We start from the raw sequence: 14,604 nt of genomic DNA, 5'->3' as shown, positions 1-14,604 counted from the left end.
ACAAAACTAAAAGCTGGTTCTTTGAGAAAATCAACAAGATAGATAAACCCCTAGCCAACCTAACTAAGGGCACAGAGACATTATTCAAATTAACAAAATCAGAAATGAAAAGAGAGACAGAACAACAGAAACTGGGGAAATTAAAAAATAGTCAGATCCTATTACAAAAGCCTAGACTCAACAAACTGGAAAATCTAGATGCCATGTACCAAAGTTAAATCAAGAGCAAGTAAACTATTTAAACAGGCCGATATCCCTAAAAAAATTAGAAATCATTAAAAACCTCCCAACCAAAAGAAGCCCAAGGCCTGATGGGTTCAGTGCATCAGTCTACCAGTCCTTCAAAGAAAAGCTAATAGCAACACACCCCAAACGATTCCATAAATAGAAAGATAAAGAGCACTACCCAATTTACTCTATGAAGCCACAATTACTCTGATACCTAAACTACACAAAGACCCAACAAAGAAGGAGAACTTCAGAACAATTTCACTTATGAATATTGATGTAAAAATACTCAATAAAATTCTAGCAAATCAAATCCAAGAACACATCAAAACCATCATTCACCACAATCAAGTAGGCTGCATCCCAAGGATGTAAGGTTGGTTCAATATACAAAAATCTATTAACGTAATCCACTATATAAACAAACTCAAAGAAAAAAACCCACATGATTATCCCATTAGATGCTGAAAAAGCATTTGACAAAATACAACACCCATTCATGTTAAAAGTACTGGAGTGATCAGAAATTCAATACCCATACCTAAACATAATAAAAGCAATGTCAGCAAACTAACGGCCAATATCAAATTAAATGAAGAGATACTTGAAGCAATCCCACTAAAATTGGGGACAAAACAAGACTGTGTACTCTCCCCATATCTATTCAATAGTGTACTCAAAGTTTTAGCTAGAGCAGTAAGACAACAAAAGGAGATCAAGTGGATACAAATTGGCAAAGAAGTCAAAGTATCACTATTCCAGTATGATGCTATAGTGTACTTAAGTGACACCAAAAATTCCACCAAAGAACTTCTACAGCTGATAAACAACTTCAGCAAAGTGTCTGGATATAAAATTAACTCAAACAAATCAGTAGCCTTACTTTATGCAAATGATAAATGTGTTGAGATAGAAATTAGGGAAACGACACCCTTCACAATAGTCACAAATAATATAAAATATCATGGGGTAACTCTAACCAAACAAGTGAAAGATCCACATGACAAGAACTTCAAGGCTCTCAAGGAAGAAACTGAAGATCTCAGAAAATGGAAGGATCTCCCACACTCATGGATTGGCAGGATTAACATAGTAAAAATGGCCATCCTACCAAAAGCAATCTACAGATTCAATGTAATCCCCATCAAAATTCCAACTCAATTCTTCAAAGACATTGAAAGAACAATTCTCAATTTCATATGAAAAAACAAAAAACATAGGATAGCAAAACAATTCTTAACAGCAAAACAATTCTTAATAAGAACTTCAGGGGGAATTACTATCCTCGACCTCAGCTGTATTACAGAGCAATGGTGATGAAAACTACATGATATTGGTACAGAGACAGACAGGTTGATTAATGGAATAGAATTTAAGATACAGAAATAAAACCTCACACTCAAAGGATCTCAAAATAAAACCAGATACACTAAATCTAATGGAAGATAAAATGAGAAAGAGCCTTGAACTCATAGTCACAGAGGTAAATTTTCTAAATAGAACTTCAATGGCTCAGGCTCTAAGATCAAGAATTGACAAATAGGACCTCATGAAACTGAAAAGCTTCTGTAAGGCAAAGGACATAGTCAATAGGACAAATCAGCAACCTACAGATTGGGAAATTTTTTTTTTACTAACCCCACATCTGATAGAGGGATAATATCCAAAACATATAAAGAACTCACAAAGCTAGTCTTCAAAAAAACCAACAGAAAAAATGGGGTATCAAGCTAAACAAAAAATTTACAACAGAGAAATTTCAAATGGCCAAGAAACAAAGAAATGTTCAAAGTCCTCAGTGATCAGAAAGATGCAAATCAAAATGACCCTGAGTGTCCACCTCACACCAATCAGAATGGCTAAGATCAAAACCTCGGGTGACAGGAGATGTTGATAAGAATGCTGAGAAAGAGGAGCACTCCTCCATTGTGGGTGGGATTGCAAACTGGTACAACCACTCTGGAAATCAATCTGGAGTTTCCTCAGAAAACTGGAAATAAATCTACCTGAAGATCCAGCCAGTACACTTTTAGGCATATACCAAAAGAATGCCCCACCATACCACTCTGTTCATAGTTACCTTATCTGTGATAGCCAGAAGCTGGAAACAACCCAAATGTCCCAGGGCAGAAGAATAGACACAGAAAATGTGGTTCATTTACACAATGCAATACTACTCAGCCATTTAGAACGGAGACATTGTGAGTTTTGCAGGCAAATGGATGGAACTAGAAAATATCATCCTGAGTGAGGTAACTCAGACCCAAAAGGACATGAACAGTATGAACTCAGCAATAAGTGAATATTAGCCAAAATATTAGTACAGAATACTTAGGATACCATACACAGACCTTGAGAAGTTAACAAGCTGAAGGCCCCAAGTGAGGATGCTTCAATCCCACTTGGGAGGGAGGAGAAAGCAATCAAGAGAGGCTGAGGGGGGGGATCTGAGTGGGAGAGGGGAGCGGGAGGGGAAAGGAGGAATATTGTCAGGTATGGGAGGGGGGACAGGAGAGAAGCCCTGAGGGCCAGTAGAATGAATGGAAATATGCAAGCTGGGGGTGGGTAGGAAGTGGAGGGACACTCTAGAATGTACCAGAGACCTGGGAGGTGAGAGACTCCGAGGACTCAAAGGGAGGGACCTTAGATGAAATGCCCAACAGTGGGGAGAGGGAGCTTGTAGAGCCCACATTCAGCAGAAAGACGGGGCCTTAAAAGGAGGGATGGGGGGCCATCCCACAGTCAAAGGCTCTGAATTGTCCCTGTCTAAAAGAACTGCAGGGACAAAAATGGAGAGGAGACTGAGGAAAAGGAGGTTTAGTGACCAGCCCAACTTGGGATCCAGTTCAAGGGAGGCTCAAAGGCTGACACTATTACTGATGCTATGGTGTGCTTACAGACAGGAGCCTAGCATGGCTGTCCTCTGAGAGGCCCAACAAGCAGGTGACTGAGACAGATACAGATACTTACACCCAACCAACAGACAGAAGCTGGGACCTGTGGGGTTAAATTAAGAAAGGCTGGAAGAAGCTGAGGAGGGTGACCCTGTAGGAGGACCAGGGTCTCAACTAACCTGGACCCCTGAGATTTTTCAGACGCTGGATCACCAACCAGGCAACAAACACCAGCTGATATGAGGCCCCCAACACACATACAGCAGAGGACCGCCTGGTCTGGCCTCAGAGGGAGAAGGTGTACCTAAACCTCAAGAGACTTGTGGCCCCAGGGATTTGGGGTGGAGGTGGGGGTGAAATCTTCTTGGAGACAAGGTGGAGGACTGGGAGGGGACAACAGCTGGATTGTAAAAAATCAAAAGTAATAAAGGGGGGTGTTTGGAGGGTATTTTTATTTAGTGCATTAGAATGTTTTACCTGCATGTATGTGTATACACACCACATAGGCACCTGGTCCCCTAGGACTGGAGTTACTGGTGGCTGTAAGTCACCATGTGGGTTCTGGGAACTGAACCTGAGCCCTCTGTGAGAAGCTTCCAGGAAAAACTAACCCTAGGACTCGGGGATATGAGATTTAAATACAACTTATTCTTTTGTGTAATAAAAAATACTATGTACCCTGAATTTAAAACCACAGTAAGAATGCCTTATTTAAGCAGATCGTGTCTTATCTTAATGTCAGGAAGCTTCCACAGGGTAGCCGTGACCTTCCACAGAGACCCCTACTTACCAAACTGGAGTCGATGGTACCAGCCGGATCGCAAACACTGCTGGACCCTGTGTATGATTCAAACATTACAAACGTCTGGCTGACAATGCGGATGCTTCAATTTTTTAATTATGTTTTTTAAGTGCACCTATTTATGCTTCTGTCAGATGAGTAGGAAAGACCACGTGTCCTTTGAGGTCTTTATGAAACCTGTCTGCTCTGACTCATCTGTCACTCAGGAACCGCCCTGCCTAGGGACACAGCTTCCTTTCTGTGTGGAATGCTTGCTGTCCTTAGTTTTTAATATGTACTTTAACTTACCGTTGAGAATTTAAGGTAATATATTTTGATCATACTTTTCTCTCCCTCAACTCCTCCCACATCCTTCCCTACTTCTCTGCAAAACCTCCTTTCTAATGGGTGATGGCAACATTGAAATTTTGAGCATCTTTAAAACTGTCCAGAAGAGGGAGATATTGCACCTCTTTTTAAAAATGTTATAAATAAATAAATATCCATTCAAAAGAAGTTCAAAAGAAAACAACTGATTATAATACCCCTGTTCCCATGTGCACTGAAGTTCTTGGCTTCTCCAAGAGGTTGGCTGCACCCACTCAGAAGAGGGACCATGCCTCCAACATGCTGCTGGCTTCCTTACCTTGGCAGTAGGGAAAGTCATAGGCTCCTGAGAGACACCTGTCACACTGCCTCCCCGTTATTCCGGGCAGGCATTCACACTGGCCAGTCCCTGGGTCACAGGGCACTGGATAGGATCCAATAGTCGAGCACTGGCAAGCTGCGAGAAAGAGTTGATCAGACTCAGGTATGTGTTATAGAGTGCACAGGGCCAGAAAGACACAAATTCAAGTTCCAGATTCATGTCTTTGGTTGAGCTAAGCCTCAGTTTCCCCTCCCTTACAGGGGGCTAATCCTTGATAAGGATTAAACACTTGACAGGTGAACAATGCCCCTCATAGTCAGGACTCATGAGAACAACGGTTTTGTTGCTATTGTTAGTTTCTTGCTCAGCAAGACTGACTGGTAGGAAAGGGGGTCTGGGGTGCTGCTCATGTTCAACAATGGCACTCAGAGGAGGAAGAAAGGAAAAAATGGTGATACACATAAGTCTCTTGAGGGTAGATGCCACATCCCACTAGAATTAAACTATTTCAGTCCAGGTCAGCTTGTAAATGTCCTCAGTTTCTTGTTCTCTTCATATTTATCTTCACATGGTCTAGTGTAGCTAAATCGTCATGGAGAGTTACACAGGCTGGGCTGGGAATGGGCAGGGGAATGGGCAGGGAATGGGTGGTGAGTGTGTGGGGACATCCATTCCAGAAGTAAGAAATAAGTACACAGGGCAGGGGCGAGGGGTTCTGGCCCCTCCCCTCCTGTTATTCACTCTCACTGGTCTCTAAAGAGTATGGCTGGGAGAGGAAGCCAGGGTGAATGGCCTGGCTAACTTCTTACTGCCATGAGTCTCCCATCTTTACAAGATCTGGAAGGAACTGGGGAGACAACTCCGCTGAATCCCACAGCTACATGGTAAAGTTTGGAAGTTAAAAAGTATTCTTGAAGTTACTACATCAGTCTAGGAAGCAAGGGCTTCCTCCCCACCTGCCATCAACTGTGACACTAAGCATTCATGCATTCCGGTATGAGTGACTCAATTCACCTCTTTAGACCTCAGTTAGTCCTTCTGTAAATTGGGGTTAATAACAAATCTATCTTCTGAGGTCTTTAAAGAATTACCAGCCATGACGTATGGGAAGCTCTTGGCATACAGGAGCCTCTCCACGTTTGCTCCTTCTGACGTCTCTATTCCAATTTCCATCTCCCCAAATGCGATTCTTTGATTATTCCATACTGAATGAATGGGCACAATGAGTAAGCCCTTCTGACTGCCAAGTTTATGTTCTATGTGCTCAGTAAAAATGTAATTATGTATATGTATATATATGATCATACATGCATGCATGCGTGCATGTGAGACAACCTCATTTGCAAGATCACCAAATTCCCACACTAGCTGGGACCATCTGATGTTTGTTGTGTACATAGACAGCCTTAGGGTCTGAGAGACACACAACTAAGCTTTAAGGCAAAGAGTTTTGAGGGAGCAAGAAGTAGACCATGTTTTCTCTTTTCATTCTCTGGCAGGATGTGGCCAGAGCTACAGGGAGACTCACTCTGAAGGGGCTTTATACGATGAATGACAGTCCCTCACATGTGTCTGTCCCGCTGCCGCCATAGCCAAACTCTCACAGAGGAAGTCAACAAGTGACGGGGAAACCCACAGGTCACAGTGGCAGCTTGGGAGAATGTGCTACCACCCACCTCCTCCCCACACCCATCACTCCATCAGGCAGTAACCGGCATGCCGCTGTGTTTAGTGGCGGCAGGGCTAGGTGTGTGGTGTGGAAAATGTAAAAACATGCGTCCCTGATCTCGAAGAGCTAAAATTCCAGAAGGGGAGCCAAAGAATCAATGATGCTGTGGCCGGAGTTCTTCCCCTACGAAGCTACATGTAAGAAACTCATCTAGTGGCACACTACCTGCTGTTGGGAGCCACCTGAACAAGGACATGGGTACTGTATGTCCCCACCAAGGTTCCTTCCTGGCCCTGTGGCCCTGCCAAGCCTCTGTTTGTAGAGGTTAAGTTTCTACCTTGGGTAGATTTCTAGAGAAATGTTCTCAGCCTCTGTGACAGTTGTTTTATGAGTCAGCTTGGCTAGGCTCTGGTAGTGAGATGTGTGCTCAAACACCAGTATCAACATTACTACAAACATGTTTTTGTATGAGAATAACATTCTGTTCAATAGACTTGCTAGACAGAGAACCCAGCACCCTGGGAGGCAGAGGCAGGAGAAATCCTGAAAGTTTCAGCTCAGCCTGCTCCAGGCCTTGCGGTCACACTCTGGAGGTAGAAGACACACAGCTGTTGTAAATGACTCCCTCCATCTGCCACTGAGCTTTTCATTTCACTCCAGTGCCCTCAGACCCACCAAATACCAAATCCCAAACCCAACTCTGAGCCCTCCTCACTCTGGGAAACAGTGAAGCTTTCAAAACAGTCTAATCCTCTTCTTTGTCTTGGTCTGGTCCTTTGAGTTTCTGAAGTACTTGCTTGCCCACATCCACTCCACATTGTTTATGCCTAAAATATTTTTATTCCCATGGTATATAAAACAAACACAGACTAAGTGCCCCTGTGGTTTGGGTCACAAATCTCCCAGACACTTGCTTATATGTAATGCGACATCTTAGGGGTGGGACTTGAGTTTAAACACAAATCTATATGGTGTGTGTGTGTATGTGTGTGTAATTTCTGTCTGTCCTGGAACTCTTTCTTTAGACCAGGTTTGTCTTGAACTCTTGGAGATCCACCTGCCTCTGCCTTCCAAGTGCCTATATTAGAAGCATGTAGCTGCATGACCAAGCCTTAAACAAAAATTCTAATATACATCTATTTTGACTGTGATCTGTCACATGAAATCTGATGTAGAAATCTTCGTTTCTGTCCAACAAGCTTCTGGTTTAGGATCAGGGAGATAGCTCAGGGATAAAATGTTTGCCACCAAGACCGGAGAGCAGATTAATTCTTCACATAAAGGCAGAAAGAGAGCTGTCTGCAAAGTTGTCCCCTGATGTTCATACACATGCCTTTGCATGCACAAACTCCCTTGGCATTTACACACACACACACACACACACACATACACTAATGATAATAATTTTCAAAGTATATTTTAGAGTATTTTGAAATTTCAAATTAGATCTGCCAAACCTGTAAGAACAAAAGTTCAAGTGGTCAGGAAGCTTGACCACCATGCTGCCCACTGTCCCCTAGCCTGAAATACAGTCCTGATACAGAGAATGCCAAGCGGGTGACTATGAAATAAATGTGAGTGGCATTAGAAATCCTAGTGGGAGCCCTGACATGGACATGTTCCTGATATGTGATATCTGAACCCTATAACATGGCCATCAGACAGGTACCACTGAGGCAGCAACCCTCTCCACTTTCACCACACAACAGAGTCAAGAAGCAAAATAAGGTACACAAAGCCCTTATTAAAACAGCAATGCTTTTATTGCCCAGGCTTTGGGACACTTCCTCTGGGAAAATAGATTGGTACCTTACCAACCAAATTCACAACACCAGCAATAGGTCCCAGGACACATAGCACAGCCCACTTCTCTGCAACTGCACATAAACCTTAGGATATTCTAAGCCTTCCCGCCAACTGTCATAGATATTTCTTAGGAAAAAGTGACCTATGAAATGAAGGACCAGTCTGAGGTTAAGCTGCACAAAGCCTGGCTCCAGAGGGTTCTCTGCCCCAGCCACATGCTCTTGCTTTGCCCCTGGGGTAATTGCCAGCTTTTCCCTTAAGCATCCCGGATCAGGGTCTGCCAGAGCATCAGTCACAGGTCGGTGTGGCTGAGGTCTAAGGGCGGCTTCAGTCAGAGAAAACCGCCGTTTTCCACATCCCTGTATCCTCTACAGCACCAGCAAACCACAATCAGAAAAAGGAAAGTTCAGACAGGAGGAGGAAAGAAGGGAAAGAATGAGAAAGATGAAGAGGATGGAGAAGAAAGAAAACGAGAGGAGGATGAGCAGTCCTTCTACCATCACCCAGGTAACCGACTGACCAACCCAGAAAGTCACAGTTGTGTGAAGTACCTGAAGACAGAGTACACATATAATTTTGTATGTCACTCTTACTGGTGATTTGATTCTATGAAATGAAATTACAGGGTAGTCGAGTGAATCTAAGTCAAAGTAAAACAATATGGCCTTGTACTTTCAAAGTCTGGAGCCAATTAATTTAATGAAAAGCATAACTCCAAGTCCGCAGTCTCAAAAACAACTTAAGAGTGGTTTTGGTTTGGGGTTTTTGTTTTTTAATTCACTTATTTTTTTACATCTTTAAAGTAATAAAGGGGCAAAGCCATGAGGACCACCTTTAGCAAAGATATCTGATGTAGCATTTAGGGCAATGTTAATTTGATTCTGAAGCACATGGATTTAGTAATCCTCTCTCTAAAGGAAGAAGACCATAAGGGCCTGTACGATGGCTCAGTGGGTAAAAGCACTCGCTATTCAAGCCTCATGGCCTGAGTTTAATCCCAGGAACCACATAAAAAAACCAGGGCAGTGGCTTAGTCAATAATGGAACCTGTCACAGAGCCTAGTGGCCTTAGTTTGATCCCTGGGACCCACACACTGAAAGGAAAGAGCCAACTCCCGTGGCACAAATGTGTGTGTGTGTGTGTGTGTGCGCACACGCATGCACACACACACACACACACACATACACACAAGTTAACAATAGATACAAAACTTATCTTTAAAAAGAAAGAAATCAAGTACAAGGGAAGGTCAGAAACTGAATGTCTGTAGACTTAAATTCTTCTAGAAATGTTCCAAATTTGAGGTAACAAACTGCAGGTTAGACCTGGATACCACCTCTGAAATAAACATCCTGTTTCCTCTCCAAGTCTAACAACAGTTATTGAGTGAGCATCGCATGATTCTGGGGAGGTGCTCCACTTGTACCCATCTCCCACTGAGAGAAAACACAGGAACAAGACAGCAGCTTGAGTGCCGAGGTCTAAGCCGCATCCCCTGTCCTCACCTGAGCAGAGCACAGGAAGAAGCAGAGAAGGGGGCTGGGTAAGAGCACCAGTCACCTCCCATCTCTGTGAGCCTCTCTCTCTCCACTTGGAACCACAGTCAGGGGCCAGCAGGGGCCGACAGCAAACATGCACAGCAGGGACCAGTCTGCTGGTGCTCCACTACCTGTCACTCAAAGCCTCAAATGAGCCTTGTCATTTTGACACTTCCAGTGAGCTCCAAAGACTTTGGAAGACCTTAGATCGGTGATTCTCAACCTTCTTCCTACTGCCATATTTCCTCAGGTCGTGATGACCCCCAACCATAAAATCATTGTCATTCACACTTCATCTCTGGGGAGCAGAAGGACAGATCCTCTTTAGACCACTGAGGAGCCAACGTACTTGTCACCCCTTGGTTGTGGCACCCCAGTTTTGCCTCAGAGGATCTGTGTTGGCTCTATCCATGAGGCTCATATGTTTATGCTGTTCTGGTTCCATGAACGTGGGAACTGAGGTTTACCACCAGGTCATCAGAATCCCACGCCTATGGGACTGATTTCTTAGTGTGAATCTTTGCAGGTGTGCCTTTGGGTTTTCCAGAAGAAACAAGAGTTGCATTGTGGATTGCTGTCTGTACAGAACAGGGCAGATGAAAGACAAGGCTAGAGCCTGTGATTAGGCAGTGGAAAAAGAAGGCGAGGTGAGGGTTTTAGAGGGGATAGAGAGACAGAGAGATGGAAGGGAGAGACAGAAGCGAGTAGACAAGATGAAACCTACAGGAGAGGGAGATGACCCTGATCCACGTGGCTTAAAGGAGTCACAGGTAGCTATGGCTGTCACAGAAGGACAGTAGGGTAGTGTTGGGTGTGTTTTCCCCATCTAGGAGCACAGAAGTCCAACCCGGGAACCTCAGCATTTCTGCAGGTTCCCCTCTTACCTTGGCATATTGGAAATGAATAGGAATCCGAGCGGCAGGAGTCACACCGGGGACCCTCAACTCCAGGGCGGCACAGGCACCTTCCATGATCGTCACATATCTCTGGGAGGACACCTTCCAAGTTACAGTCACACCCTGCAAAGAAAGAGAATGTCAGAGAGACCGCTGTGCCCAAGTAGACTTCATGTTTCCCCCAGGTTACTGCCTATGTAACAGAGACCGTGAAAAATCTAGGACTGTCAGCCTTCTTAACCCTTAAGACAACACTGAAAAGAGAAATGAAGATTTGGAAAGGTCATAGGTACTGTCTATAAACATCCCAGGGTGGAACTGGGCTTGTAAAATAATTACAACTGTTCAACATGAACCTATGAAAAGGCTTCTTTTCTTCCAAGCTAAATGCTAGTACAATGGAACTTTCATTTACAGATTCCTATGTAATCGAATTTTTAATTGGATGTATTTACATTTTCCTGTGTGTGCACGTGTGCATGCGTGCGTGGTGCGCATGCGTGCGTGGTGCGCATGCGTGCGTGGTGCGCATGCGTGCGTGGTGCGCATGCGTGCGTGGTGCGCATGCGTGCGTGCGTGCGTGGACATTTATCACATGTCTCCACCCTTCATTTGAGACAGAATCTCCTATTAGTTTCGAACTCCACCAAGTACGCTGACCTCACAGGCAGGAAGCCCCACCGATATGACCATCCCTCCTCCTATCTCACTGTGGCTCAGACTGTAGACATTAGCCAGTTACTTTTACATTGACCTGACACAAGCTGGAGTCATTTGGAAAGACTGATCCTCAACTGAGAAAATGCCTGTCAGACTGGCCTCCGAGCAAGCCCATGGTATATGTCCTTAATTACTGACTGATGTGGGAGGGCCCAGTCTATGCGGGTGGGGTCACACCAGGCAGGTGGCCCTGGGTTTTATAGGAAAGCAGATCTAGCAAGCCACCCCTGTGGCCTCTGCATCAGCTCTGCTGCCTTTTCTCAGCCATGGACTGAATGAGTGGAGATGAACAGGATCCTGAGCAGCAGGAGTCACACCGGGACACTCAACCCCAGGGCGGCACAGGCAACTGCCAGGGCCATCACATGTCTCTGAGAGAACACTTCCAAGTTACTGTACTGGATATGTAAGTGAAAGGAACCCGGTTGTTTATGGCCACGGTGTTGTATCCCAGGGATAGAGACCCTGGCTAAGACGGGCCTGTAACGGTACCCAGCGTTTTGTGTGGGCTATGGTGGACTGGATAGCGTGCTTGGAGGAAGGCTTTTACTCACTCACAGCCACCTCTTCAGTTCCTTCTATCTTGTAAGACAAGGAAGCAACATAAATCCAGTCCCAGAGTGTGCCAAACTTGGTTTCCGGGTTTCCATGGGGCTTTCTTCACACAGTGGCCCAGTCAGGCGACAAGGCCGTGGCCAGTACACATGATACATGCCCACTCGGAGCCGTGGCTCAGACCGTACTGTCCTGTGCGCATGCTCTGTGCACCCTGCCACGGCAGCGTTTCTCTGTCTATGCGCATGCCCACTCCTCAGGTCTCCAGGTCACCCTGTCTGTGCAAGCAGCCCCGTCCCTCTGTCCCTCTGTTTTCTTAGCCTCCATCTTTAGAACTCTCTCACTGGGAGATGACAGGAGACTGAGGCAGCTCATTGGCCTGTGACCTCTGCCACAGGCTGCCACAGAGCAAGGGCCACACAGAGAGAAGCCAGCTTATCTGCACAGACCCTTGGAAGGCACAGCAAGCTGCCAGCAGGTTGTGTACTTGAAGAAAAGACCTTTGGTTGTTAAACTGCTGTGTCTGGAGTAACACAGAGTTTACATTACAGAGGGGTGACAACCCTGTCAGCTTGGACCCTTTGCCACTACCATGGGAACAAGGCACCATCAGGTACTTCTCAGTAAGTGACATTTCTCAAAACCAAGCTTTTTTGTTGGACTCCATTGCATGAATGACAAAGTTAAGCACGAGCCTTGTAACGTAGAGAGGTATACATTTTATAGTCAAAGAAAAGGCACCTGGGGGCACTGGCACATGGGGCTCCTGTCTGCCCAGGTTCCTGCAGCCCATCTGCTGGGCAGGACTGGCTCAGCCTGGTCTTGGAGCCCTATGACATCATTGCCTCAGAGATGATCAAGTCTGGTTTGGCAGAAGACAAGATTGTTGAGCTCTGTTCGCCGCACTATGTCGGCCAGCCTACGCACATATGGGTTATAGAGCACGTGGGTGGGCGGGGAGCACCCTCATAGAAGCAGGGGGAGGAGGGGATAGAGGTTTTGCAGAGGGGAAACAGGAAGGGGGATAACATTTGAAATGTAAGTAAATAAATATCCAATAAAAATAAAAACAAAACATTATACTAAACATGCAAGCTAAAAACAATTTTAAAAGCAATTTTCAGGGTCTATTCTAGATTAAGGCTCACATTCAAGTCAACTGCATACAACACGCATTTGCAATCCTGTCTGTCATATCGACATCTAAATCTATACTGGCTGGCACAGAGATTCAGCTGAGTCCTACTCATGAAGGAAGGACCCGTGTGTATTAGAAACATTCTCTGCAAGGGTTAAAACTAGACAACAATCTTAAATCTTCTAGATCTTTCCTTTTCTCCTTTGCCCTAAACCCTTAATGTTGTAGAGAACAAGTGAATGGCAAAGTTGGTAGAATCATTTTTTCTAATGAAATAATTAGAAATAAATACAAGAGGAAATCAGAACAACATTAGGGTACTTTCTTGTCCCCTGACTGCTCACCCTTAAATCTGACAGTTTAATTTGACAAGAGCTTTGAATGGGGTTTCAGATCATGGAGTTGGCTCTCTGTAGTGGCTCCAGACTCTACCCACCAAGGACTGAAATCATCCAGGAGGCATTGTGTCTGTAGTGAGTATGTCTAGACTGTATTTTACTATTATTCCCTAAATCAGTACCTCTCAGCCTTCCTAATGCTGTGACCCTTTAGTACAGTTCCTTGTGTTGTGGTGACCCCCCCCCCCCAGCCATAACATTATTTCCACTGCTATTTCAAACTGTGATTCTTCTACTGCTATGAACTGTAATGTAAATGTCTAGGTTTTCCAGTGGTCTTAGGTGACCCCTGTGAAAGGTTGCTAACCCTCAAATGGGTCTCAGACCAATAAGTGGAGAACAGCCACCATAAACGATATAGTGTTAGCCACTTAGATAACATCTTCTAGTGATGTGGTAGCATGGAAGCATAGTTACACCAATAATCTTCAGTTTTACATGAGGCATCAGCATCTTCAGATTTGCGTATCTGAGGGCATGGGTTTTGAAATGCATTCCCTGCAGACACCGAATGACCAATAATGCTTCTCTGGTACACTGATTATTTTGAGCCAAATGAACTGGACAACAAATCCAGGAAGGACTGTCCTTCTTCATTTACCTAAAGCAGGCCAGGTAACTTACCATGAGAAAGGTGCCCCCTTGAACCAAGAAAAGAACATTCTCAGGGTCAGAGACGGAAAGTTGACTGAAACCAATTAGCACAAACCAATCTGCAGAAGAAGCCCGTCTTCCCTTATTTCCTGTGTGTTTCCTAACCCATGTCTCACGGTTCCCCACCCCAGAACAGGCTCTTGTCAGACCACCACAATCTACTGTTCTTTGTTTGGGGACCCAACACTTTCACTGGGTCTTCGTTCTCCCTGGTGATGACTATCCACAGGGATGTGGAATGCTGTTTCCTGCTGAGCTGCTATACTGCTTTAGCTCTGAGGCTTAGCCACAGAATCCAGGAGGAGAGAAGCAAGTTTTTCTTCCTCTGTAGAAGCAACCGAAGGCATGTTCATGAGGAGAGAAGCTCAGAGCTGAGACCAGACTGAGTACCTGGTCAGCTTCTTACTGCAATCACATAGGAGCCCAAGAACACAGCTTCTGAGGCTGAGAAGGTCACATGAAGGGCAACATTTCACTGTGAATTACTGACTTGGGATTAAACAGGGCATTGGAGACTTTGAGACTTTGAGGAGCTTGGAGTTTCCCTAGCATTCAAATTCAGGGAATCCCAAATTTATAACTGAAACAGAAAAAAAGAAAAAGAAAACAAATCCCCTTCTCTTGGCTAGGTCACAGTCATTTCCACTCAGAAAAGTCCCTTGAATTCTTGTCTCCTA

The 14,604-nt window shown here is 44.7% G+C and overlaps 1 protein-coding gene across 1 annotated transcript in view; it reads right to left on the bottom strand.

Moving 5' to 3' along the window:
* The window catches only part of LAMA3 (laminin subunit alpha 3), a gene marked incomplete at its 5' end in the record, with an annotated part of 209,094 nt that overhangs the window by 122,262 nt on the left and 72,228 nt on the right, over nucleotides 1-14,604 (bottom strand). The window contains 3 exons of the mRNA XM_080919740.1: nucleotides 3,913-3,959; nucleotides 4,550-4,687; nucleotides 10,451-10,585. Coding sequence (XP_080775866.1) covers nucleotides 3,913-3,959; nucleotides 4,550-4,687; nucleotides 10,451-10,585 — 320 coding nt within the window. The remainder of the gene's footprint in view (nucleotides 1-3,912; nucleotides 3,960-4,549; nucleotides 4,688-10,450; nucleotides 10,586-14,604) is intronic.

This window comes from Micromys minutus (genome assembly GCF_963924665.1).
Source record: "Micromys minutus genome assembly, chromosome: 8".
Classification (NCBI taxonomy): Eukaryota; Metazoa; Chordata; class Mammalia; order Rodentia; family Muridae; genus Micromys; species Micromys minutus.
The sequence above is the reverse complement of the archived record's forward strand: the minus strand, read 5'-3'. Positions and strand labels throughout refer to the sequence as shown.